Source organism: Strix uralensis, chromosome 4, assembly GCF_047716275.1.
Source record: "Strix uralensis isolate ZFMK-TIS-50842 chromosome 4, bStrUra1, whole genome shotgun sequence".
Taxonomy (NCBI): Eukaryota; Metazoa; Chordata; class Aves; order Strigiformes; family Strigidae; genus Strix; species Strix uralensis.
Window position 1 is genome coordinate 25,778,644 of NC_133975.1, and position 27,760 is coordinate 25,806,403.

Consider the following 27,760-nt stretch of genomic DNA (forward strand, 5'->3'; position numbering starts at 1 on the left):
ACTGCACGGAAGGTGTGGTCGTACTGGCTGCTCAAGTTGAACGCAGCTTGTGTGCTCTGGGGAATATGTAATTACTCCCGCTGTTTGTTTTAGACTTTTTTCCTGGTTTTTGTCATACTCTGAATTTATGAAGAACAGTAAGTTAGCTTTTAGTGGGAGACTTACTTAAGTTTGACAATGCATGTGTCATGCTGGCTTTTACATCCGTGTGTCTAGGGCTTCAGTAGGATTTTCCACTGTAACTGTGAAACTCCATGTGGATGCAAAGCAGCAGAGATGGATAAAGAAATCTAGATTATAGTTTTGAGCTGATGTTTCAAAAAAAAAAAATTGTTTCCAAACTAACAGTCATTCTGAATTTAAAATGAGCTGTACATGATACTCTGTCGTGAGGCACAGTAGAAAGTGTAGAAGAGAACAAGTGGGTGAAACAGCTGTATGACAGGCAAGAATTGGGGGTTCCTTGGAGGAATTATCTGGGGAAAAAAAATACTATCTTGAAGTTTAAGAGGCAGCCTAGCATACTAGGCAGACCACATAAAACCTGGTTCTCCCTTCTGTTATGCCAGGTGTAAATGGTCAGTTACTTAATCACTGTTATGCATCCCTCTCCCTGAACATGTAACATGGGAAATACCTACGCTGGGAAGTTAGGAAGTTCTTGATGTGTGACTGTGGTGCCTTCGTTCACATTATCAGATAGAAGGATTTTCTCTGTTCTGTCTTAAAAGGAGCCTGCTTAATTTTAGCTATGCCCTGAAAAATAGAAATGTATCCTTTCCTCTTTCCACTTGGCTTTTTTTCTCTGTTTAAAGAGCTACCAGGTGGACCTCTTGTTAAAATAGTTCCCTCTCCTGTTATCACTGTGTCTCTGTCTCATGGATGACATAAGGCCTGATTTGCCACATTATCTGAGGGAATGATACCAGCTGATTTCCATGCTGACTCTTACAAATATGCCAGTCTCCTATACAGGTGGCTGCTGTCAAAAATGAGTGATGCTGTTGAGTAAATACTTTAGGGATGTCACCAAGGGGTGGCCTATTCCCCCCCCCCCCCCCCCCGTTGTTCACTTGTCAGCTGGACAAAGCAGCTAGTCAGAGAGAAGTTAGTCCTAGAGGAGGTACAAGGCAGAACTTGTAGCGCACAGAGCTGGCTGCATTTTTAGACAGAGTAACAGCAGTTCTTGCAGAAACACACTTCTAACACTGCTGTCGGGAGTGCTTTCTGGGCTTTCAGAACTAATTATTGCAATGCTGGTTCCTCGCAAGTGTTTGGTTTTATTCTTTTAATGGCTGTTAATCATCAGCGCTAATTTGGGAGTGAAAGCAAAGCAGTGTATTTAGAAATATAAAATGAGGCTTGTTAACAGAGAAAGCTTTTCTGCCTGCCAAAATCTGATCAGTAAAAATGTAGGAACTGCTGCTGTAGGCTTTCAACACAAATGCAAGCCTTTCCAGTTTTTATAAGATGGTGGCCTGTTCCAGAACAGGGAGTGACTGCAGGACGTGGAGGGGAGGAAATTTCCCCCCTCAAAAAAAAGCTGTCCCCCTGCACCTATTGCTTAAAAATGAGCAGCACCCCCATTCAGTAACATGAGTGCTTAGTGTCACCATGCAAATCCCCAGGTCCGCAGATACTTAGAAGTGAAGTAATTTACTCCTGTGTGCTGTAAAATTGGTCCCTAGTGTTTGTATAAACGTTACCTTTTAATATGTCTTCATTACAGGTTTTTATGTGCTGTTTTACCCAACTGGTCTTCTACCTACATGCAGGCTCCTTGGGTATGAGTTTTGCGGTGCTGCCAGGCTGGGTCGTGGGGCCTGTTCTGGGCTGGAGGATAAAGCCCTGCTTGAGTCTTACGTGGGTTGGTGTTGCCCACGTTGACCGTATGGATGCTGGCTAAACCACTTGAATGATGACTCGGTGGATAATGAATTCTTAAGTACTGACTTGTTTTAGTCTCCTAAAATTATTTAAATAAATAAGAACAGTTATACCTGTTTTTCCTGCACGGTTTTATACAAAGTCAGACAACTGGCTTCAGGGAAACCTTTGACTAAGCACCTTAAAACATGGCTTGTTGAAAGTGTAAACTAACTTTGCGTTATTGTGGGTAGGCAATACAGTCACTTATGTAGATACACAGAGATATTTTAATCTATGTTCAGTATAGTTCACTGCAATAACTGTTACTAAAAGTAACGAAATCATTTTGGAGTTGAAAAACATTGTAGCTTTCAGTTTGCATATAAAAAAAATAGGTAGAAATGCAGATTTTTACTGATTTACAGTGCAGTTGCACACCATTAATTCATTAGTAGGAGATAATAGTACAGTGATAGTTAAGAGTAATTTTATTTCCATTTCCATCATGTTTAATACAGCTTTAGTTTAAGTGAAAAAAACACCCCAGTTAAGTGTTTGTTGTCTACAATTAATTTAAGTTTATAATGCAAGTTTCTATTCAGAAGCAGCTTGACAGAAGCCAGAATTAAAGAACTGATTGCTGAAGAAACAGAAACAGTTCTTAGTGTAATAAATGGTATAAATAAAGAATTTGAGTAAATGTGTTCTCAGATTCTCAGCTAGTTAAGTAATTTATACATAGTGTGTATTTCTAGTTACAAAAGAAGAGTACTGTTTATAATGTGAAAGCTGTGTTTAGCTTCAGCTTATTTTGTCTAAAGGATTGTAAACCAACAAGGAACCGGTAAAGAAAATAACTAAGGTAAAATGCAAAGCAAGGTTACGTTATTTAGGTTATTTATATCAAGGTTTCTTCTATAACCATTTTGCTGGTCTGGATCAATCAACCCTGCTCACCCACCTCCAACCTGCAGGACAGCAGCTGGGAAGGGATGTGCCTGTGTCCCTCCTGAGGGGAACTGAGAGCAGCAGGGTTTGTCACTGCAGCCCAGGGAACCTCCCAGCAGCACTGACAGAAAGGGTGGGTTTATGGTGTGGTCGTCCACAGCTGGCTTGGCTAATCTTGGACCTTGGACTGCAAAGTTGATAGTTTGGATTTCTTCTGCTCTGAAGATCAGATTTTAAGGTTTATTCACAATAGATGCTCTGAAATTCCCAATAGCAAAGCAAGAAGTAGATTGTTGGGGTTTTTTTCCAAGGACTGCTGAGTCATAATTGCCTGTGAGCTTTCTTCAGTTTGGGAAGCTCTCAAGGCATCAAAAAAGAAAGTGTCTACGCTATTCAGTGTAGCAAGGCTTGGTTACTTGCCTTGTGCCATGAAGCATTACTGAATTATAGTAATATTGGAAATGCCACTTATTTTTCTTGGAATCCTAATATAGTTTAATATGCTGTGTTGGAATTGATCTTGCTGATGTTTTGCTGTTATTTCTACTATTTTCTAAATAATAGAGTGCCTAGTAGACCTCCAGGGGAGAATGCATGGGAGTAACAATCTACTTCTTAGTTTAGGTCAGAAGCTGCAAATTAAATTAATTTGCCTTCTGGAAGAGAATGAGAAGGAATGAGAGACTGAAAATCAGGAAGCTCAAGAAATCCCACCCTCCTTTTTTCTCCTTTTTAGGAGTATTCTGAAAGGGTGATCTTTGCTTTTTTGCTTGTCTGTTTTAGGGCATATCAAACTCATTTGTGAGGATGTTTTGTTCCAGCTGTACTGAGTGCCTCTTTCTTTTATTCTCCACAGCTTCCAGCAAAGTTGAGCACCTTTGGGCATCTTTAATCCCTCAGGGAATGACTGGCATTTTATCCAAACAAATCGAGGTTTGGTCTCTTAAGGAGCCCTCACAACCAGGTGTTTTAACACTGTCTAAAGCCCAATAAACTTAGAAATTTATTAAGCCTGTCTTAAGCCCATCTTACTGCTAAAATGGTAAATTATTTGGGGAGGTAAATAAACGGTGGTGGTATCCTATGGGGTACAACCCTTGTCTGTGCTAGTGCATTTATTCCTGATAACCCTTTTTTGTAAATGAATTTGAATACTTGGATACTGTATCAAGAATTAGAGAGTTAACAGAGAACTAGTCTTGGGGAAGAGTGGGGAATCACTGGGGAGGGAAGGCTCAAATGCCACAGTGTTGCTTGTAGAAGAATCTCCTTGAAGCCATTGACTCTGTCGGTAGGGCTGGAGGGACAGACCCTTGCTTGTCTCCCAGGCCGGATGCCAGCAATGCAGCAAAGAGAAAGTTCGGATTTTTGCCGGAGCTGGGTTTTGGTGCCCGCGTTTGCACAGTGCACCTGTCAGAGAACACCACTTTGCTGCTCAATGTGTTTCTCCAAGCCAGTTTATGCTGGGGGAAAAATGTTGTTACCAATTGACAGCTTTCAGATAAATGCGGATTATCACAAAATGCCGAGCAGTTGAAACACGCTGTTTTCTGTATGCCAGTCACTCCCCACCTTCCCCTGCGGGGGTCTGGGCGATGACTGAGGAATATGTGCTCAGCATTTGAAATGAAGTCAGTTCTGTGGTAAAACCCCTCTGTTACTCAGCAGTTATGTTCCCTTTGGAGCTGTTCGCTTTTATTCTTTGTCCTTCCATTTCTTTTCCTGCATGCCAGGCCTGAATTGCACCCGCTCTGCTTAGATGTCCCTGATTCGATGGGAGAGGATCAGAATACAGTCTGGCTCACATGGCTTTTATGTGGCTGGGCAGATGTAGGAGGGAAGTGTCCTCTGCATTTGTAAGGTACATTACAGGTGCTTAGTAAGGAGTAGGGCTTTACATAGTGAAATTCCTGGCCATGTAGATTGCAGCTTACCAAGGTTTTTCTTTTGAATCATTTATGCCTTTCTGAATTAATTTCTTATGAGTATCTATTTCAGGTTCATGTCGACCCTCAGATTTAGCAACACGCCAAGCCCAAGAAGGTAGCTGAGCTTGCTGCTTTGTACAGGTCCTGCCCTCTGCTATTCAAAACAGAACTTGTAGGCTCCAGTCAAAAACTGTTTGTGTACCTTTGCTGAAAAACTCTCTGGAAATTGGTGCTATTAGCTGTCTTCATGTGGTTAACATGTTTTGGGCCAAACCAATAACAAAAATATTAGTAAATCCTGCAGGATCGGGGAAAACTCCAGATCCCATCAGAGGTGGACCATACAACAAAGGGTTTGTTTGGGTTTTTATCATGTATATGTGTATATATATATATGGGACACCACAGTTTAACTTTATTTGCTTTACATTTGATGATCTAAAATACTGTTTCACATCATAGCCTGCTTTTTTGGAAGGCTACTATAATGAAACAGTCTTTTATGTGCACTAGAGGTGTTGCTGAGAACACAAAAGCAGCAGTTTGGCGCTGGGTTCCCCAAGTAGAAATATCTTCAAGGGAAAATTCAGGCAAAGCACCTCTATTCAGACATCAGCTCACAGAGCTGCAAGACAATTCCAGTTTATAATTTCCCATCATCCTGAATATAGAAGCTGCAGCATTTCTGAGAAAACTCTGCTTTAAGGGGATGTTGGGACGTTTTTATTGTGCCAACTAATAATACTTAAAATTTTAAAATAAAATGGTTTAAATGACTTCTTGAAGTTGAAGGAGCTGAGGTTGTGTATGGTGTACAGAGGTTGACTAATGACTTGGCAAGTAAATCTTCAGTAGAAACACTGTTAATAGAAATACAGCTTGGCTATATTTTTTATTTTTAATTAGAAGCCTTTACAGCTGAACTGTTCAAGCTGAAATACTCATGGCTGGCAATGACTGAGGGAAAAAAAAATCTCAGCCTCAGTTTTGTTAGTATTTGACATATCAGTAAAGATATGCAAAATATGTCAAGAGACATGCCCAAATAGAAGCTTGTTTACTAATTTGTATGGGCAGGTGAGGCAGTAGAGCTGTGAAGAGCAGCTGGAACTCCAAGAACAGAAGCTGAGACAAGGAATGACATCAACCACTGTGCATTGGTTTGATCACTGACTTATTTGTACTGAGTTGTAGTGGATTGGTTTTGGTTATTCTTACTTTTTAACCAAGTTGCAATAACAAATCCTGAGAGTGGTGCATAAGCATAAAATTTTAATAGGAGAGCTTTAAAGTAAAATCTTTCTGAAAAACACGGTTTGCTTACTGAGAATCAAGAGGGAGGTTCAAGCACCTTTACGCTGTTGAGATGGACTAGAGCATAACAACTGGGTTTCTGCTACCTTTTTTCTCTTGTGTCTGTGAGTTCCCAAAAGGCCAGGCCAGTATTCCTGGATCAGCTGGCCAGGTGTGTGAAAGCTGCAGTTATCCTGAATGAAATCACCTGTAGGTTGCATCTACCTTAGCAAGTAGCATACAGTTCAAGGGAAATTGCTGGTGCTGAGGACAGGTTCACAGAATCATCTAGGTTGGAAGAAACCTTGAAGATCATCTAGTCCAACCGTTAACCTAGCACTGACAGTTCCCAACTACATCATATCCCTAAGGTTGTGTACCTTATTCAGGGAAGGGGGTTTTACTTTGAACTAGCCCTAATTTGGTGCTGTGAACCAAATGCCTGTCTGCAGGAAATCCATCACAAAATGAAGGTTTAGTTCTATTTAAATGGAGATCAGTTCAGACACTTTGAGACAGTTCCACAATGCAGTCTGTTGCACAAGAAGTAGATTGGGGGAATCCACTCTCAAACGTGTTTCTGGTCCAAATTAAAATAGTGAAGTAGTCACACCTATATAATACTTGAGAATCCAGTTAGAGAAGCTGGACAAACAGCATATGAAGAGCTTTCCAGTAGCTGGCCCGGATGCAAGGAATGGGGGTCCATGAGAGAATTTTTGTTTTATTGGGATGTTGACCTTTTGGCTACTGCTTTGTGAGAATTTCAGGCCTGAAGAGGGTGTCTGAGTTTCTGTGAGCTGGACTTTTCATTTGTCACTAACTGAAGCACTGTGAAGAGAGAGTAAAAAATATGTATTCCCTTACATTCTTAGGGCAGTGTGCATGTAAGCAGACATTGATGGTCATATTTAAAAACCAAAACAAAAATTCATCTTGACTGAAATACCTGGAAGCTTCTTCCCAGCTTAGAAGTTTCTGGCTTTGGACGTGTGAGTGCTTCTCTTTGTACATCATCACTGTAATCAAAAACATATGTTTTTTTCCAGGGGGAACCTTTGATATGCAGTAACCAAACAGGATTTTCAGGTAGAGATATTCTGTGAAATTGCACGTTTGGGGAGAAGAGACTGCTTGTGCATAGTTACACAGGCACACTCACAGCTACTGAAAATGGCAAAGCTGAGCTAAACTAAACAGCCCCTTTCTTTTTCAATCAAACATTTTCGGGGCTTTGTGTGTTTATTTCAAGGAACTCTGTAACCAAATATCTTACTTTTATTAGATCTTAACAGTTGCCTCTCTAGTTTACTGGACCATTGGTCTGCTGCTATAGTGCCAATGAGGTGAGCTCACTGAAGCTGTTGTCATGGAAATTTGGATGGTTAACACTAAATGTTTCATGCTGGTTTTGTTTCTTTGGACCTTTTTATAGTTTCCAATCTCCTCAAATGCAAGCCATGGAAAAGGAGATTTGTAGAAGTGCTTTGGAGTTTTAGACGATTATGTACAAGAGGCCTGTCTTTAAAACTGGTGGTAGTTACTCAGAACTTGAATCAAAAATATGTGCTGGAATTTCAGATTTTGGATAAATCCCGCTGGAATATAACCTGTAGGATTTAGCATTCTGTGGAAGTGCTTGACATTTCCATTTGACATACAGTTATTGGAGGCTGACTTTTGTAGACTTAAGAAAAATGTTCTTTTATATGTGAACACAGTTCATAAAGCTGATGCTATGTTTTGTTTATAAAGTGCAGAATCATACACAAAATTATTTATTGTAGGTTGTTATAATTAAAGTGGTATTTTTTCTCTGGTATTTCTAAAGATTTGATAATGCTTTCACGTATGTTTAAAAAACAACATAAAAAGGCCCAGTTCACTTGTGTATTAGGCGTGGCTGAAATACGAGCAGTCCCTAGTGCTGACATAATTGGGGGGGAAGAAGCTGGCATTAAAAGGAGTCTTTCCTTGAAATCTTTTTTTCCTTCTCTTCTTACTGCTTTCCTTCAGCTTATCTGTTAGTGTGTCCCATAGAACATCATCCTTGTATCCCCTTACAACTTCTCGTGGAGATCCTGTAAGTCTGTGACATCTGTGTTTTAGAAATGTTGAATACTCACCACTCCCTTTTGGGTTTCCTCAGTGAGTACTTCGGAAATACTGTGAAGGTCAGAATTCAGTCACTCTGAAAGGGGTGTGACAGCATGAACTGTCCAGCTTAGCTGCAGTTCAGTGTTCAGTAGTTCTCCCTCTGATTTACCATTTTCTAAAGAAACCCAGCCTTAACTTGGGGACAGTGGAAGAGTAAAAAGGAATAACAGAAAATTAATAGTTGGAAGAGACTAGGTAGGCTTAAAATAGCAATTTTATAACCCCAAAAAGAGACCAGATTGTGAATTTTTGTGTGTGTATTCTTATAATTTGCAGCTGAATAAAATACAAATTTGATACTTGTTAAGTGATAATACAAATAAATGGTAGGAGCTCCAGAAATGGTTATGATCATGGGCCAAAATGTATTATTGAAAGTCTTTGTATACACTCTTACTGATATCTCTTTTTTTATTGATTACAGTTCTCCACATATTGCACTGCTTTGCAGAACTTTGGAAAGGCACTGAGGCTAGCTCTGCTTGGTAGTTTTTCCTTTCCCACTGGTACAGCTAGCTTGCTCTGGCTATAGTGATGGAGGAGCATCATTACTATTTTAGCAAGTATCTTGAGAATCTGAGACTATCTTCCATTTTCAATCAGTCTGATGCTGTCTTTTTCATGCTGTGATTTTCATTTTTTTTTCTTTTTTCCTGCATTGTATTCTTACATAGAAATAATAAGAATTTTGAGACGGAGACTCAAATTAATGAAGTTCCCTGCATTTTGTCTCTTGTCGTTCATCAGTTGCATCATTAGTACTTCCAAACTCGTGTCAGGCATCATGTAGGACTTGGGTATTGGTTGCTGTTATTATGGCGTTTAATTAAAGAAACCAGATTATGCAGGGAAATGATTGACTGCAGCTTTAGAGGCATGTTGGTAATACTGTAGTATGGTTAATGGACAAGTAAGAGAAGGATGAATTTCAACTGTTACTCTTTAGTTACTAGGGTTTTCCTAGATAAGCACTGCTTCTGAGATCAATTAGCAGTGCTTGCATAGACCAGGTAATAGTGCTGAGCTGAGATGACCAAAATAAAGTTGTTGGCACAGGCTGCAGATCTGAAGATCTGCCACTGTAGGTCTTTAGTGAATTTGGTACAGGACCTAAACATGAGAATTTTTGTCAGCAGGGAGAACCATCATGGCATTTTCATAATCTGGAGGCACTGCTAAAACTTGTCTTCTGGCTTCTTGTTCTTAGGTACTTCTGGGGTGGCACCTTGGCTTGTCTCTGGGATGTCTTTCAGGAGTGATCCCATAGCTCCATTTGTCTTGATGGCACCTTTTATCTATGTTTTGACAGCTCTTCTCCATTTAGTCCTGAATGTGCAGCTATATCTAAAAAAGGGCAGCGACATCTTGGGTTTTGTGTTGGGACATGCAATTGCACTATTGACTGTCAACACAAGGTACGTGCTTGGCTGCCCTTTAACAGTTAAAGTGAGGAGAGAACAGCCAATGAACATGATGCCAACATTTAAATGAAGAAATGAGATCTGGTTAAGATGACCAAAAGCATGAACCAGTGAAGTAGTGCTGCATGGGGTGGTACTGCAGGACTGCCAGACAGGATAGTTAGTCTATAACCCTGCTCTGCAGCTGATGCATTCCTACCATTCATGATGGCCTTTGCAGTGAAGCACTCTTGCAGACAGTCTCTAAGTGAATGACATTTTCCACACTGATCATCTTCCTCTGAATACATTGTTAAATAACTTTTTCAGAAATGTAGTATCCCATCTGTTTTTCCTTTCTCTCTCACTTTTCTAGCACGCTTATGTACTTAGTGCAGACATACTGGGTCTCTTACAGTGACTTTCAGAGGCACCTGATATAAAGACTTATGGAACAAGCATCTTTTTTTCAAGCTCTTTTTTTCTTGCAAGATTTTTGTCAAATCTGGATCTGAGAGGAAGAATAGAAACAGAAAAGTTGAACTTTTCACCTACTGTAAAGTTTTAAGACTGCTTTATCTTTTAACAGGAGGGAAGCAAGGTCTAATTTGTCTATCATCAGCAGGAATTGGAAGGACTGACTTTTTAGGACAATGATCCTTGACTCTTTGGAGGAAGAATTGGCAACTCCCCTAATGTGATCTAGCTGTATCTTAATGGAGAGGATCTTGAGTGAACAGTTTGCTCTTCACTTTTCTGCCCAACAAAATGGCATTGATAGCTTCCAGTAAATGCAAAATATCCAAAGGAAAGCAATGTGTTTTGCACAGTCCTTGATAACGGTTTAGGAACTATTTCAAGAGAGTTAAAACATGACCTATCCTATTGTAGCTAAATTTCTGCACAAGATGTTGAATAGTTTTAATTCAAATTGCATGATAAATGTTTTAGTGTAAGTTGTCCTTAGTGAATCATAGGAGGTCAGTAAGATCTCGGAGTTGTTCATTTCAAAATACATTCTAATTCTGTAGGTTGTTAACAATTTCCCCTATATGCTTCTCATGTAATTAGGGTCTTGCTGAAAGTTGAGGGCTCTTTAGGTGTATTGTTCTTCCTCCTCTGCCGTTACATTGAATGCACTGTACATTAGGAATGCCTGGTAGAAATCAGTAGCATTAAACTTTAACTTTATAAAACTTTAAATTAACCTATGTCAGTACCATAAAATGTGTAGATATTCCTAAGAGGACCATTCATGTAGGAATCCAAGGCTGGCAAACACATTATGTTCAAAGAAAATTAATTTTCAGAAATAAATACATTGTTATTCTGGGTAGCTTACACTGTATTTTAGGGGGAAAAAAAAGAATACAAACTAGTATCAACTATAGGTGTGGATTTCATGGAAGTAGGTAGTTAATTGACAAGTTTGAATAATCCCATTAGACCTTCTGATGAGGAGCCATCACTAGAAGGCATATCTTAGAGAAAAACCACCTAAAAAACTCAAAAAGCCCCTAGAGATGAGAAACATTTTCTTTTACATCTGAAAAGGACTAAAACTGGTGAACCTAAATAACTGCTTTTCTTAAGTGGAAGTCAGGGTAGTTTTCTTGGGATGTTTAACCATTGCTTTCCTGTTCTGTGAGTTGACCTGAGGCAGCTGAAATCTACTACTCCACGACAAAGCAAATATGTGCTTATCCACAAGCAAATCGGTTCACTGGCATTTTATATCAGTCAGGCAGTATGCTGGAAAAAGATGATCAGCTTCTGCACTCCAGTTCCCTTAGGGCCTTTATAAGTTTAATGTTTGAGTAAGATTTTTCTTTTTTTTTTTTTTCTTTTTTTTTTTTCCACATGGAAAACATCATCTGTCCCTCTGCCCCCACCCCAGCAGTTCTAGGGAGGACTGTGGGGCTGTCCCTTTCCACAGGAAGTCTCGCTGTGTTGTTGGAGTAAGAGAGATGGTGTTTTGCTCTATTGCAGGTACAGCTAACTTATACATCATGTTAATCAAAAGCCTTCATAGGATGATTCCCCATACACCCCATGAAAACTTAAAAATAAATTTTGAGGGGAGGGGGATTTTGACACGTGTTTGGATCAGCTGTCTAAGGAGGTTATATCAGAAATAATTTCAGTTGTAACATTCATTTCTATCTGTTTTGCTAACCCCTATTTTGCCAGTTGTACCACCCCCCCCCCCCCCAAAAAAAAACCCCACAAGAAAAAACCCATTGTCCTGAAAGCTTTCAAATGCCATTGCTTTTCCCATTTATAACTAAGAATAGGCTTCCTTCTGTTTCCCACCCGATAGCCTCCTACTCAGCCCCAGACCTGTCTCAGCGCTGTGATGGGAGCTACTTGATATTTGCAATTCCACTTCCTCCCCTCCCCCCCCCCCCAAAAAATTCATCTCTTTTGATAATGAATGAACACAGATGTTTATAGCTATTACTTATATATAGGTATTGCCTCCTTGTTCAACAGTCACCTTGTAAAATGTGAGTCAGGAATCCTGAAGGTATGACCAGCAACTACTGGTATGTCTTCAAGTGCTGTTTTCATTTGTGAAATTGTGTGAAAAGAAAACTTTGAAACAAAAGATGGAGAAGATAATACTATGAAGATGTTTATGTGCTATTTGAAATATCTGTTGACTTGCTTTATTTCACATTTGTTGCTTGAAAGTCTATGGTACTCAATGGAGGAGCTGATGAAGCAGTTCAAGATGAAAAGCTTTGTATTGTAAGGACAGAAGGGGACTGGGGAAGAATGAATTAGTGAACACCATGTGATAAGCCGTCCAGGTACAGGGCATAGTGTACTAATAGGTTTCCCAAAAGTAGATTTTGTAGGAATACCCGCTTCAGAGCCAGTCAGGTGCCATTGCATTTGGAGGTGCACTAAAAGCCCACGGAGGCCTTTTGTCAGCTTCAGTTTGCTTTTGGATCATGGATTTTCTTGGGGAGGGGTCCAAAAGCAAGCAGCAATCTGGGACATGGCAGTTTATTTATGAAGAGTAGCCAGGTTTTGTTGTATTTTGAGCTTCAAGTAAGGTATGTCTTGAGAACATGTGAAAGAAAACCCCAAAGTGTATCAGCAACATGATGCAACTCTCTCAGGGAGGAAGCTCCACCACAAAATAGAGCAGTCCAACTTCTCTAGAACACCAAGTACAATTATGTTCTATTTCTGAGCTTGTTTACAATAATCTATAAACAGATTCTGCAAATACTGTTTTTTTCAGAAAGGAAAGAAAACCTTTCTGTGCCTCTTTAAATTGCATGGAGTGCACTCCAACTGACATGACTTTGCAAAAAGTGTAACCTTTTCCATCTGTCTGAGGAGTCATGAGGAAGGTTCTTGAGCTGAGATTTGTCTGTAATATTAAGAGGAATGTGATACTGTGAAAGTGGCATACAGTACTCATGGCATCAATCTGCATTACTTATCAATCTTCTGGAGGCAGCACTTGACGTATGTAGGAAGTCTAGTCACCTTTATGGCCTTTTATGATAAACTGTGAGAGTACATGTTGGCTACGTGGAGCTCCACTCTTGCTGCTTACGGTGTCAGAGTCATCTCAGAGGACACTAGTGTCACTTGTCCACCATGCTCCAAGTCAGAAAGAACTGGATTTAAATAGATGACTCTCTCCCACCCCACACAGAATATCTTTTGAATTTTAGTGCTCTCTTGTTCATCAGCTTCTTACACACATCCCTGCAAAATTTGAGTCTTAGCCCCATCACCCTCACTTATCCCATTCTCTGTATAATGCCCGTTCAAACCTAACTAAGCAAACAAGCGCCCACAAGCAGACACATGTACGATCGTTTTTATTTTCGTAGGTCCGTGGTGATATTATTCAGCCATTGATCTTTCCCTTGTCAAGGTTGAAATGACATCTTTGTCTTGCCTTTGCAAATCTGGTTTGACAGTGCTTCCTGAGCAGCACACCTGCAGTGTGGTTACCCCTGCTGGCTTCTACCTGGCTACCCCTCCCAGCCCACTGGTTGTGTTCTGATTTCTTCTCCTTTCTCAAAAGATATCCACAAGTTCTCTGGTTAAATGAGACACCTAGTCCATTTTAGGTAGAAGAGAGAGAGATGAGCTAGACCAACATGCACGGATGGTGAAGCTGCTGACAGTGGCATAGTTCATAGTTGTTTTATGAGCAGTGAGGATACAACAGCAAAGTTTTGGATTGTATGCCTTGAGGTGTGAAGTCATGGAGCAAAGGTGAACTGTCTCTCCCTGCACTCACTGATCTTAAGTACTTAGGGAGCTGTTGGTAAGAATCTCACCTTGGCTCTACCCATGGTGCATTTGTTATGCACAGAAAAACTGACAGGAGCTTGCAAAAGACAGTTGTCATCCAGGGACTGGAGGCACTATAAACTTTCTGCCTCTCTTTCTGAATTAGGTCTTGGTTTGAAAGTGGCTTTGTGAGAGAAATAAAAGTCAACAAATAGCAAAGGAAGAAAGCTAATAATTAAAGTACTCCATAGAACTGTTGATTAGGAATCAAGGGGTGAAAATTTGGAAAATGAGAATTGAAGTTAATGACTGGAAAAAGTCAGTGATGTGTAGGAGGCTGTAGAGCAGTCTCCAAGCCAGATAATAGAAGAAAAAGCTCTGGGAAGACACTTGAGATAAGACCTGAATATAAAAGGTTTTTCACTGAAATGGAAATTAACTTGAAAATTTTGTTGCTCTTTTCTACCTTGAATTTCTACTAATGTTGAGGATTAAGGAAATTCTGTCACTTTTAAAACTTTTTTTTTTTTACTTCAGTGAGAGACTAAAGACTGCGGTTTTGTGTTAGAAGTTTTTAGTTTGTTCGTTGGTCAAACTAGTGGGCAAGACTTCTCACAAAAGAAGTCTCAGCTGATTGTGTCTTGCCCTTCTTTTTCTGGCAGCAGTAGGTTTCTTGTGGGGAAGAGGAGGTTGTGCAGTCCCTGTCATTGGGGTTACTTGGAACTCAGCAGGATGTGACCCCCAGTGTCCTTTCTGAGTTTGAAGTTGGATCTAGCTTGAAAGTTTACTTTGCTTTATGTGGGGGGCTGCACTGTCAGAGATCACATCCAAATTAAATTATTCTGTGATTCTGAAAGGAGAAATTGTGCAGTATCTTGATTAAAAAACCCCCCAAAACAGTGAAATGTATAAATTCAAATGCTTTAGATCAAAAATGCCAAACTTTAAATCCATTGAGTGGAGAAAACTGTTTAAAACAGTCGGTTGACCACCACTGTGGGTTTAAGGAGTGATAAAGACAGGAAGCATTGATCTGTTTTGTTACTGCACAGCTCTTCTGCTAGAATGTGCTGAAAACAGACCAGCTGCTTTTTAGTACATATCAAACTACTGAAATTAAGGATTTTATGCAGTCTTTTAAAAATGCAAATAAATACTTTGCTGTATCATCTTTTTGAATATGTTGTGTATGTCTCAAAAATTATTTTCATTTCTTCTGTTCTTTTTACTTTTACAAAGCACTTTTACTAAGTACCTTATTGGTGACAAAAATATTGCTATGTGTCCTGATAAATGGCTTCTCCCAAGATATTTAGCTGTGGACTCTCTTTTTCCTGTAGCAGCACTCTAGTAAAATAGAGAATGAAAGGTATTAACAGCAAACAGTATTTTATACTACTTGGCATATTATATTGAGCCTGGTATGGTCAGGAAAAAAGGCAAGTAAAAACACTTAAAAATAATTCAGATATCCTCTCGTACTTGAGTAGGCAGGCAAAACTCACTTAATCAAAGCATCTATTTGTTTCAAGAGCTTTGTGAAAGATTTTTAAGGCTCTATTCCAGCCAGGGTGGTGTGAGACCTTCTGAGGTTCAACTCGAGATCTGACCCTAATGGTCTTCAGTCTCCAAGAATTTATGGAGTCTATTGTATAAGACCAGTTCCTAACAACACAGGTCTGTCTTATATTAAACAAAACCACCTACTCTCTTGAAATTGTTAAGCCTGTACTTGAGTCCTTCACTGACCTGAAGGCTTATGAAGGGACTGGTAGGTATAAACTGGTAGGTTTATACTGTAGGTAGCATCTAAACTCATAAATCATCCTGTTATCTCAAAAGAAGGGTTCTTTAACCTGGTATACAAGCCAATACACACAGGGTCAAGGTTTCTTTTACTTCTTGTCTGTGCAGAGGTGGGTGTTAGGTGGTAATTCCACAAAGCTAGCACACTGCACAAAAGAACTTCAGTGTATTTATACACTTCAAACTACACAAATACACATTCACTGTAATGACCATTGGTTAGTTTCTTATCAGTTTGTCCCTCGTTAATTAGTTATATTTAAATTAGCCTCACTTGCTATGTAAATTAGCATGTATGCTCGTTACAGGCAAGGGGGGGCAAGTCTTTTTGATCTTGAATTGAGTCAGTGGTTGCAATCTCCCCCTGCTGCCTTTACCTTTCCCCTAGTTGCCACAGATTTTTGTTGACTTAATGCTTCTCAGGTAATCATCCAGCCTTTGGCTCCTTTTGGGGCAGGATGTTCCCCTCTTACCAATCTTTTAGCTTCTCTTCAAGGGCATAGTTGTTAGCAAGGCCTGCATTGTTTATACAAAGTATCAGGTTTACACAATAGAGCCAATGTCCTCCTTAGAAGATTTAAATGCAGCATACCTAATTCTAACTTGAATAGTGTCAGTATAGACTAGGCATTAACCGGGATCCCACTTTTTTTTTCCCTAGTCCTGGCCAGTTGATGTGTTAACAGTTCTTTTTTCTGTGGCACGCTTTGCTTTTCTACCTACTGTGTATTAAAGAAACAGGGCATCTTTTTTTAGTCAGATCTTGTTTACCAAAAGGCAGCTGCTGTGCTCAGCTGCTGCTGGGCCTTTTTCATTAAAATAGTTTCTCACTCTTTCTCAAATCCACTGACAGGCTAAAGACATTGACATCTCACTGCATGTTTGTATGTAAATCTACAGGGTGACTTCTGGGTTCCATGGGGAAAAAATGCATCTGCAGTTTCCCTTTTTGCTAAGGGGCAGAGCTGTTCCTTGTTCTTCAGATCTAGGAAACCTGTGCATGTTTAAAAATTATTGCCTTCTCTCATGATTTGGTGCATGGTGTAGAAGCTGTAGCTGTTTATCTAGTAACAGACCAATAAACATTAGGAAATTCTAGGTGTTGGTTTGTGTTTTGCTTGATTACCCAAGAGTCAGCTTACAAGAATACTCAGCATTTTGGTTCCCTGCTTTGTCTCTACAAAATAAACATTCTCATCATGGCAGAAATAACATGGTATACTTAAAAAACAAAACAAAACACCAAAAAAACCCAAAACAGACCAGGGTTAGTTTTAATGGTTATAAATACATCTTATTTTTCTGTATCTAATTCAGACACTCTAAATGCAAAAACTTTTCCTAATACATTTCAGTTTTGTCTTCTGTTCACCAGTCCTGTTTGACCCAGAGTGAGTGATGAAAAGGTTATGTTCTGTGTTTGGTAAAGTTTCATCGTTGCTTACACTGTTGTTCTATACTTAGTTTTGTGGTTTTAGGGAAATAATTTTAGGTCATCAGCAGTTGTTTTTCTGATTACAAAAATAATCTTTATCCACTAATTATATATTTATACTGAGAAACAAGTCAGACAACAGTTAAGAATAGAAGTATGCTAGAAAAGAGAATTTGTGTGGCAGGAAGAAATCACACATATGTACAACAGTCCTCCCCCAGTGTCTTAGCAAATTCAGATTAGTAGACACAATTACCTGTAGGTCTGTATAGATGTTGGTATCTAACTCACCAAGCTGAGGTAAGATGGGACCTCTGAAGGTCATCTAGTTCAGCCCCCTGCTCAAAGCAGGGTCACCTAGACCAGGTTGCTCAAGGCTGTGTCCAGTCAGAGTTTGCGTATCTACAAGGATGAAGACTCTGCAACCTCTCTGGACAACCTGTGCCAGCATGGGGCCACCCTTACAATAAAAAAGAGGTTTTCTTATGTTCACAAAGGACCCCACAATGTTTAAAAAACTCCAAGCAACATTAACTTAATTCAGGAGTAACTTGATCCCTGCTGCTTTTTGATACAAACTGAAGAGCCATAAAACCTGATTCAGTTTACATCTTAATTAATTGCTGGAGATTTGCAAAGAGATGTGGTTACTGTTTGCCCAGTGTCATGCTGCTTAATCTGGAAAAATTACATCTGTGGTTAATAAACATTTGCAAGGATAAAGCCTACATTGTTTATTTTAAGAATTTGAAATAAATATTTATTTACATTTCACAGATATTTTTTTGTTTTTAAACTAATGTTTACTTGATCTTCATGTACTCAGCATCCAGGTCTGTTTGCTGAGAGAGCCACAGTTAGAGGAACAGGAGCATGCGGATTCTTCATTTCCAGATACTTGCATAAAAGGCCTGGAGCAGTACAGGTAGATGAAAAGAGCACAAATCTTGATCAGGCCAAGAATAGTTCCAGGGAAACTATATTTTGTATTTTGTTTTTTTCTCATTCCTCACGGCATCTTGTCTTTACTAATGAAAAGCGATTAATCTTTAACATATGTAAGGGTTACAGGAAAGTGAGGTGGTGATTTGCTGCTTCTGCTAGAGCAATGCTGCATCGATTGCCTAATCAGAAGTAATAAAATGATATTAACAGGCTGTGAATTTTTTTAGGTTAATAAGCAGGCACAGAGGAGTCTGTTTTTCAGTAAGTTTAGCATGGATGCCAGCTGTTACTTATAAATGACATAATTCAAGCCTTAGCAAGTGTGCAAATAAATAAATAATCCTCTTGGTTTTCATCAACTGGTCTGCTAGGTCTCCTCAAACATGAAGATTGTTAACTACTGCAAAGTTATTCTGTGTGATGTGGTGTCTTTAACTATTGTCTGTATGTAAAGTCCAGCCCCTGCTAGATAGCAATTTTGTTAGTGTCCAAGGTGTTTGATAACTAAAAACATTAAAGAAATCAAATTCAATAATGGTACCTCTGTGATGGATCCTTAATGCCTTGCCCAGGCTTTAGCTCAGCTGTAACCCTTGCAGCACCTGCCCCTCTGGAAACTCTCCTTATAGTCATCAGCATGGGTGGTGCTGGGGAAGCTTAATCCTGCTTGAGATAGAGGCACTCTGCCTGGGTGAGAACTCATGTCTCTGCCTTTAACAAAGTGAACATTTCCCAGAAAATACCTCATTCCTTCGTTGTCGCCTATGCAGCCTCAGCAAAAGCAGAGGTGGGATCGCAGGTCTCTGCATTTATTTTGGGCAACTCGGAAACAAAATTGCCTATGGTTGTTGAATCTAGACACTCCCACAAGAGTAAAATGTGTTTATTAGAAAATGCTAAAGTGGTTGGGTAGAGATTTTATGTTTCGCTGTAATCCTTCTATGTTATGTGACTAAAAATTGGTTCTCTGAAGGAGTATTAGGTCAGTAAAACTGAGGTGAACCTTGAGCTCACTGTTGAGCAAACGCATCGTTTGAGGTAATAAAGATTCATTATACCCTTATGTTCTTCTTGTATATGATTAAAAAGTTAGGCACAAAGCTGCCCAAACCCAAGGCTTTCTGACTGATTCGTGACAGCTGAGAAGAGACTCCTGCAGTCATGACAGTCATGACCCTGCTTTTTTTCTCTCCCCCATTGTCTTCGCTAAGTGATTAGTTGATGAGTCATGCCTTGCGGTCAAGGATGAAGTAATGCTTCCTGAGTTGTCCCATTTATTTATTTTGTAATCTGTTACTTATCTTCTTAAATCCACTAGCTCTGCACATGTGTGTGTGTGTGTATATATCCATCCATCCATCTATCTCTATATATCAGTGCTTCCTTGTCTATAAAAAGAATGCTACTGAGGTCTTTATGAGCACCCTGAATATAAATATTCAGTTTTCACTGTTCAACCTTTTTTTTCCCCTCTAAGTCCTTTGCTGTTTCCTGCGGTGGTTTATGTACATTATTGCATTATGCTTTATCATTTAAAACATAGAAATGTCTGAAAAAGATAAGTCATGTCTCTGAAGCATTCTTTAGGTTTAGGGATGCCTTGTCTTACAGGGGAGATGGTTCTTCTGGGCTGCTGTTTTAGTCTGCTGCTCCCACGCTTCTTACTACATTATCCGCAACCAAATACTTATAAGTGAGCAAGCTCCAGTTGATGCTTGACAGAAGAAATTTGTTTTGTCAGGAAACCGACACACTTAGCATGGATTTTTCTCAAAGTAATTTGGGGAAATTAAGAAGTTGGCAGAATTATCTGTTGTAATTATAGACAGTGGCCCTGCATTTGTCATTAAGGTTCTTCTGCAGCCTCTGCTGCTGCCATAATCTCCTAGGCCAGTCAGAGCAGTGGGATGTAACCAATCATCGGCCTTGCAGCAGTTCAGCAGATGTTCCTACCTTATAACCATATCAGAAACTGTGACTGTTTACTGTTACTTAAAATATATCAGATGGCAGTTTAGGTTTTGTTTATAATTACAACATCTGTGGGCTGTAGCAGACTGCTTTCTTATAAGATACCCTGCAAGTGATACTGTATGTGAAAGTAATATTTGAAAGTGTCATCTAGGATAGATCTAAAATAATTAATATGTTTCTTTAAAAACCACAGCTATTTACAGTTAAAAAAACCTCCAAACATCAAACTGCCATAGCAATGTAATATGGTATTATGAAGGTGAAAACAAATTTACAAGAGACTCATTAATTACATTATATGAATGCTTGAGTAAGAGAGGGGAGTGAAAAATAACAGAGATTAAATAACTTTCCCTATTAACTAGTCTGTACCTTCTCCTACACTTTCTGAAGTATTTTTATCTTTCACTTTGAGTTTGAATTTGTTGTGTTATACCTCAGGTGCAAAAGTTTTACTGAAAAGAGAGCATTACAAGGCATGAGGCTCTTTTGACAAAGTGTTGATGATGGTGAACTCCTGGCAGGGAGACAAGTGAGCAATTAATCTAGTCAGTGTTTAACTTCTATAATGTGTCTGTTGGACAGATACAAGATCACTTCAACTGGTCTTCCAGAAAGCAAAACCAAATTGGCCATTCCAGAAAAATAATATCAGGGAGCACCTCTTAGTGTTGCAATTTGTTTGTCATAAAGCACCAAATCTAATGTTATGTATATTTTTTCCCCTCCTGTAGGTGCCTGAGATCATAAGCTCTATTCGACAAGCTGGGAAGATTGCTCGTCAAGAAGAGTTTCAAAATAATCTCTCAGATGTTGAAGACCCTTTTGCTAAAAAGTTTGAGGTGCTGTTCTGTGGACGGGTGACAGTAGCACATAAAAATGCACCTCCAGCACTCATAGATGAATGCATCGAGAAATTTAATCGTGCAAGTTATACAAAAAAATCAGATTTCAACTCATCGTCCCAACAACATGAAACTGCCAATAACTTTGGAGGCTTCTCTTTCAGCAACAAATTTCGGGCTGTCTTCCAGCCCTTGGTCAGTGAAGAGGAGGAGAAAAGGCCAATTAGGAAATCCTTTTCTCAGCCCGGGCTTCGTTCCTTTGCTTTTAAGAAGGATTTTCAAGAGGGAAGCCATAGGAGTAACAGCTTTGTCAGGTCTTTTGAAGAAGATGCAATTTCACTGAACCTAAAAAGTCAACTTATCTATGGACACAGTGTTGTGCAGCCAACAGACATTGCAGAAAACCGGACAATGTTGTTTACGGTAAAGCAAGATTTGCAACTCTTGGTGGTGTTTTCACATCTTCAAGTTTGGAGTGGCAAACACCAAAGCAGATGTTCTGACAGATGGCAATTACTTCTTTCATAACTTTGATAATTGCAATTACCAGAGTTTAACTTAAACTTGCCTTACCAGTCAATGTAAATTGTTTTACATAGTCAAAATAAGTTTGTATCAAATAGTTTAAAACAGCACTACCTGAAACATTGGGCTTCTAAAGACAGCTTTTAGAAAACTACAGCAAGTTAGTAGGTAGTTATACAATTGCAAAATGGTATGTACAATTACACTTAACTAGTAACAGCAAAAATAAGTTTCCAGGTGAATGAGCTACCTGTAACTAGAGCAGAAGGACCAAACTATGACTGGGGGCTATAGATTTTATGTCCCATGATAAGCAGTGCAATTCATGAACGTGTTCCTGCTGCTAACATGTCTGTGTAATGATGGAGCAGTGTAGTAACTTCCTAGGCTACTCCACGCCTGCCTCCACTCCTGTCCTGCTCTTGTGTGGCTAGCAATGCCTTTGCCTTGATAGGTGAGCAGCAAAAGTATTTTTCAAGATCTGAGAAACATGTAAGGAATGTGTTATTTGTTCCTTTTACAGCCCTCATGATAGATAAGTTATGTAACATATTTTATATATCTTCTATATAACATATTTTATATATCTTCTATCTTATGAACATAATGCAAGCCTGGAGCTGATACTGCGATGGCTGGCTATCATAAGGTCATCTTGCATCTGTCTGCTGTTGTTGGGGCTCAGAGTTTTTAGGGACAGTAACAGTGGAGTGGATGCAGTTATAGAAGTTTTTTTGGAGAAGGGGAAACAGAAGTGCTGCTTTAAGAAGAATTGCCAAAGTGTTATGTTTGTAAAAAGTGGCACACAAAGAGGAGTGTTTTTAAATCAGGTAAAGGTAACTTCTGTTTAGTCATGGCGGGCTGGCATCAGAGAGAAAAGTAAAAGAATGTGGAGAGAAATTTTGTGCTCCACAAAAAACTATTCCATGTTTACCTTCTTCCCCTGAGCACATATTTCACACAAAATACAGATGCCCTCTATAATAATGCCTAATTTTTAAACAAACACTGACTTCGTTATTAATTCATGGCATGAATTTTAGATATAGGGAGAATTATAGATGGACAGCTTAGGTCCAGATTCTCTTATTTCAGTGAGGGCATTTTAATATTAAAAGGCGCAACAGTTCTCAAGGACACATGCAGCTTCAGCCTGAATATAACATCGGTGCTGACAGGGTCATTTCCAAATCGTGGGTCTCTGCTGAGCTGGCTTTCTATCTTTGGTTGCTTTTTGCCTGGGAAAATATTGTTTAGTATGCCTAGTTGTATTCTTTTGCCATTCAGCCAATCTAAATTTATCTGAATATAAGGAATTGAACTAGCTGTGGTTTGTGCCTCTGGTATCCACAAGCTAGCAGCTCGTGGCAGAGTTGTTTGTTGGTTAGCTGTCCCCTGTGTTCCGCAAGTTCTGAGTAACAGTATGTATGCAGCGTGCACAGGTCTTCACTTTTGCTCATCAATTTCTGTGTGGCTACAAGTAAAATGCCTAAAAGTAACTTTACATCCAGAGGGAAAAATTGGTTTGTATTTTCTCAGTTAAAGCTCTTACTTGGATTTTCCTCAGGACTGCAGCAGAGGTTGGTTGGTGTATGAGGTATCTCCTCACCTGGTTCAGACAGTCCTGATTTTGATATCTCTTTTTGAAGAACTGCTCTCCTAGCCAATTTCTTAGGATTTGGGGGGGGGGGGGGGGTGTTATTATTTTTAGGCTTTTCTCCTGGCTGTATTTTGGGGGCGCAGGGAGGGGAGGAGGGGGTGTATGTTTTTTTCCCCCCTCATTCAGTTGGCTTCAAATGATTCCTGCTACCCTGGGATCAAGTGTGAAAGGAGTATGTGGGGCTGACCTAAGAAGGAGCCTCTTGCTGCAGGGAGGGGAAGGCAGCAGCCAGCAGGAGGAGGCTGCTGAGCAGATGCTGGAAGAAATAACACCATGAACATGTGTGAGGTCAGCCCCGGGTACAAGACAAGGAAACCAACAGGGAGTTGGGGAAAATCATTGTAACTGGTTGAAGTGAAAGAAGAGGTAGAAGGTGAATGCATAGGACCATTTTTAGGTACACAGAGATGGAACATCTCACTTCCATTCACACACAGGATTCCCCCCTTCCCTCTTCCTTAAGAAATTACAGGTATATTGGTGCTGCTGATGTTTTTATGTGCATCTTTTGGGATTTGGTAGTGGTTGAAGCTTCATTGGGTTTGTGTAAGTCATGCTCTCATGAATGGATCCAGATTCCACCCATCTTCCCTAAAATCTGATATGAGACTTGTCCTTAGCAGACTTTCTGATGTGCTAGAAACTTACAAGGAATTTAAATTTTATCTGTTAAAATGTTACAAAGATGTTGCCAGAAGCTGAAAAATTGAAAACAATAGTTTCACCTTAGAAATGTCCTTTGCCCATTAAAAGTTAACATCAGCTTTTGGGTCACTGCTGTATAAATGGTCTACAGATTAAATTAATTTAGAAAATATACTCCAGTAAACTCATCTGTATAGTTTGAGCTAAAACCTTTAAATTAAATGCTGTGTGTGTCTTAAATAAACCCCTGGAAATAATTAGGTGGAATACAGGTGGAGCCACACACTTGGATTTAAATTTTATGACAATTTGATTAAGTAGTTTTTGGGAATGTGGTATGTGCTAAGACTGCAGAAAATGAGAAGAGGGAGTGTGAGTATATTTTCTCAGTGCAAAGTAAGCTACTTGTAGTATAATATTACTCTCATCTAATTAAACACTATTCTCAGTCTCCTGTCTCAAATGTGAAACTAAATTTGAGTTCAGTAATGTGCAGAGCTCTGAATGCCAAATCAATGTTGTTTCGGTATTCTCTCTTTCTCTGGTAATAATACATTAATTGGTCTAAATATACAGGTAGAAAAAAAAAATCGATATTTATGTCCAGGAAACATTTTTATAGTGAGACAAAAGGAAGTGTAATATTACTTGTTATCATCTTGCTGTTTATTTTGCTCTTTTTAGATTGGCCAGTCTGAAGTTTACCTTATCAGTCCTGACACAAAAAAAGTAGCAATTGAAAAAAGTTTTAAAGAAATATCCTTTTGTTCTCAGGTAAGATTGCAGTGTATTCTTTCTCTCTTTTTTTGTTTAAATATTCTCCACTTGTGAATGCTCATGTATTCCTCTCTCCTAGTATTTCAAATGGATTCTCACCCAGCAATTTCAGTAATTGCTATTGACAAGTTGCTAGTTAATCAGTAACTTTTCTTTTCTCATGCTTTGCATTGTAATTTCTGAGATAAAGACTCACTTCTGTGTGTGGTGGATGAATAATATGACCTCGAAGGAACACCCTGGTCAGCTCTGGTTTGAGATTCCAGCAGACGTGATTCACAGTTGTGCAAATCTGGGATTCTCTGAGCCATATTTTTCAAGAAGTGATAATGAAAGGAGAAAAACAATATGTAGGATTTATCTGAAAAATACTTCAAAAATACATTTTTTCAAGAGTGTAAGTTGCATGTGTGTAAAAGAAGACAACCCTCTACCATGCAGAGGTAATGTGTGTGATGCAGTGAGGACAAGCATGTTTCAGAGCCTCCTCATTCACTATTAGTCCCTGTTCCTTATGCCACAGAGTTTGCTTCCCTGTCCTGCCTCATTTTCGTGGCTCTGACTGATTATGTGAGGGAGCAATTTATCTAATGACTTATTTCAAGCGGTGATGTTTTGAAAGGGATGCAACTTACACATGTAAAGATGCAGTAATGGCATTGTGTAGGTTACACAGGCATGTGATTCACACTCAGCTACTGCAGTGGCTCAGCGGTGTGAGTGCAGAGTAGCCACCATCACATCAAGGACATGGGACAGCTTGGGCAATTGCAGCACTCCCGTACGGTCAGCTGCACTAACTGCTGGTGGGTCCTGTGTACAGGAGCAGAGGACCCTCCTTTGAGAATTGCTCAAATATCAACCTGCAGACTGAAATGACTGTTCATAAAGACATTTCATAGACCAGATGCTTTGTTTTAACTAACCAGTGTCATGATGCAGGGATTTGTCTTTCACTAGCCATTTTCTGTCCAGCAGGGCATTATTTGTATTTAGTTAGTCTGTATATCAGATTTGATTCAGTTTAAGTGAATGGAGAAATTGAATTTAATTCATTAAACTAGGATAGAGTCCTTAGAGAGCATTTAATTCCTTTAAAACCTGTTAGAGATCATTTTAGTTTAAACCTCTGAGAAATTAACCTGAACTATGATTATATAAATAAACTTACATTTATTGAGGAATGGGTGTTCCCACTAATTTAACTAAAAATTCACCTTGAATTAAACCAATGCAGTGCTTGTTTGTACTGCAGGGCTTGGATGGGAATAAGACCTAGTATACCAGGATGTGAACTTTGCCACTCTTTCTTGCCCTAGGAACTATTTTACACTTGGCTTACTTGTACAGTGCAGGTCTATTCAGTGCATCACGGGTTCTCGTCTTAATGATGCTGGGGCAAAACCTTTTTTCTTTTTGCAGTGGGTAATATATCCATTTTTAAATGTAAGGAATATGATTTGCTGTTATTTGCTTCTAGCTTTTTTGGATTGGGTTGGTTTGTTGTAGGTTTTTTCATAAATGACTTTGGTTTTTAATTTCATGAGGATAGCTTTCATCACTAAACATAGAGGTACCTATTCTGAAAATTTCAGAGTTAACATAAGTAGTTTGCATGCTGTCAGATCAAAAGCTTTGAAGAGAACTCCTTGATCACAGAAAAATCTTTATCCTCATGTTCCCTTAGGGCGTCTCCTTAGGCAGGAGCTAGATAGGTAAACTTTGTGACTTGCCCTGAAGGTCAGCGGACAATTGTGCTCCTCGGCGCAGTAAGAGTGAGATTCTCATTGAATTCTTCTCTCCTGTTTGAAGAATGTGCTGCCGGGCAGATGTTATGTCAGTTGGGCAAATGTTGGTATTGGGGTACAGAGGGCTTTTCCCCCAAGTATGCATATTTCACAAGACTTGACAGAACGATCTTACGGACTCACCTTGATCATACAAGAACTTTTAATAATCTTTTATTGAAGGCACTGGAGCTAAATTATAAGGGAGATCAGAATCAGTACTTAATTTCCAGAATGCCCAATCTGTCAGTGAGGTATTGAATGGCAGAAAGAAGTATGTGGTCCTGGGACAGTATCTGAATTAGCTAATCTGAAACAGCTAAGAGCATTTGCCAGCACCTGGTACATTGCGGTTTTGTGGGCAGGGCCATGATCCCAGCTGGGCTTCCTCCACCATAGTAGTTGGGTGTTCAGGAGAAGAAATGGGCTTTCAGAAAAAGAAACGTGAACTGGGAGGTTAGAGAGGGGTCTCAGCGTGTTCTGTACACGTGTCTGATGTGGATGATGGAGTGAGGGAGTCTGTGGGTTTCATCAGCCTTTTCTTGCTTTACCATATAGCTGCCTACTGAAATGCTTAGCCTGGACATCCAATGGAGCTAGAGTTGAAGAAGCTGTAGGCTTTACATCATTTGAATGTCCTCATCTTTTTGTTCTTATGGCGTATTAGTGCCTGATGTTTGTGTAATAAATCCTTTGTTATCTATATGTAATTGTCACACTCCAACAAACCAGATATCTCCATATACGTTAAATCATTTTCCTTCATTCAGCTGGCATGCTCTGAAGGTTTATTGTTAGTATCTCAAACAATAAGACAACATTGTTTGGATTGCTTAAAGGTACCTGATGCTATAGTGTGTTCTTTTTTGTGATACCTGGCCATTCTGTTTTATAGAAGTATTCACTTTTTATGCTTTCTAAATGCTTTTTTGTTGTTATTTTCTTCATGATGAAATCACAGAGAATATTCAGTGATTCTTGCTGTGTTAACAAGGAAAAGCAAAAAAAACGACAAAAAAGTCCTGCTCATCATCTTCAGATTGTTTAAATTTCACTGAAATTTCTGATTTACTGTGGTTTATCATTATGATTTTTGATACAACAGTTTATTGCCTCTCTTTACCTGATTTTAATATTGTTGTGCCATGACAGCTAGAAGGTAGTAAGATGGTGCTGAGTGTAATTGAATTTCTGTAAACAGGCTCTACCACTGTGCATGTAATTCATCATCATAAGGTTTGTTTTGTTTTGTTTTTTAACCAAGAATGGTGCACTGAGGAGACGTGCTCTGGGATCACCTAACTCTACTCATCTGAAAGTCTTTTCATAAAAGAAAAAAAATTCCCAGCAATTAAAAAACTTTCTTTGCATCTTACTAGGGTCTACTCTTTATCTACTGTTGCAAGTAGATTGTGCCTGAATTTGCATGCCTTTTAGGATAAATGAATGAGGAGTGATCTTAAAGTTACATATTTAACTATTCTCATTTTTTACCTAGCC

At 39.2% G+C, this 27,760-nt stretch overlaps 1 protein-coding gene across 11 annotated transcripts in view; it reads left to right on the forward strand.

Moving 5' to 3' along the window:
- TBC1D1 (TBC1 domain family member 1) overlaps nt 1-27,760 on the forward strand; it is a 114,186-nt gene that overhangs the window by 32,466 nt on the left and 53,960 nt on the right. For all 11 annotated transcript variants that reach the window (XM_074865972.1, XM_074865970.1, XM_074865966.1 and 8 more), the window contains 2 exons: nt 20,756-21,289; nt 24,381-24,470. In XM_074865972.1, the coding sequence (XP_074722073.1) occupies nt 20,756-21,289; nt 24,381-24,470 (624 nt within the window). The remainder of the gene's footprint in view (nt 1-20,755; nt 21,290-24,380; nt 24,471-27,760) is intronic.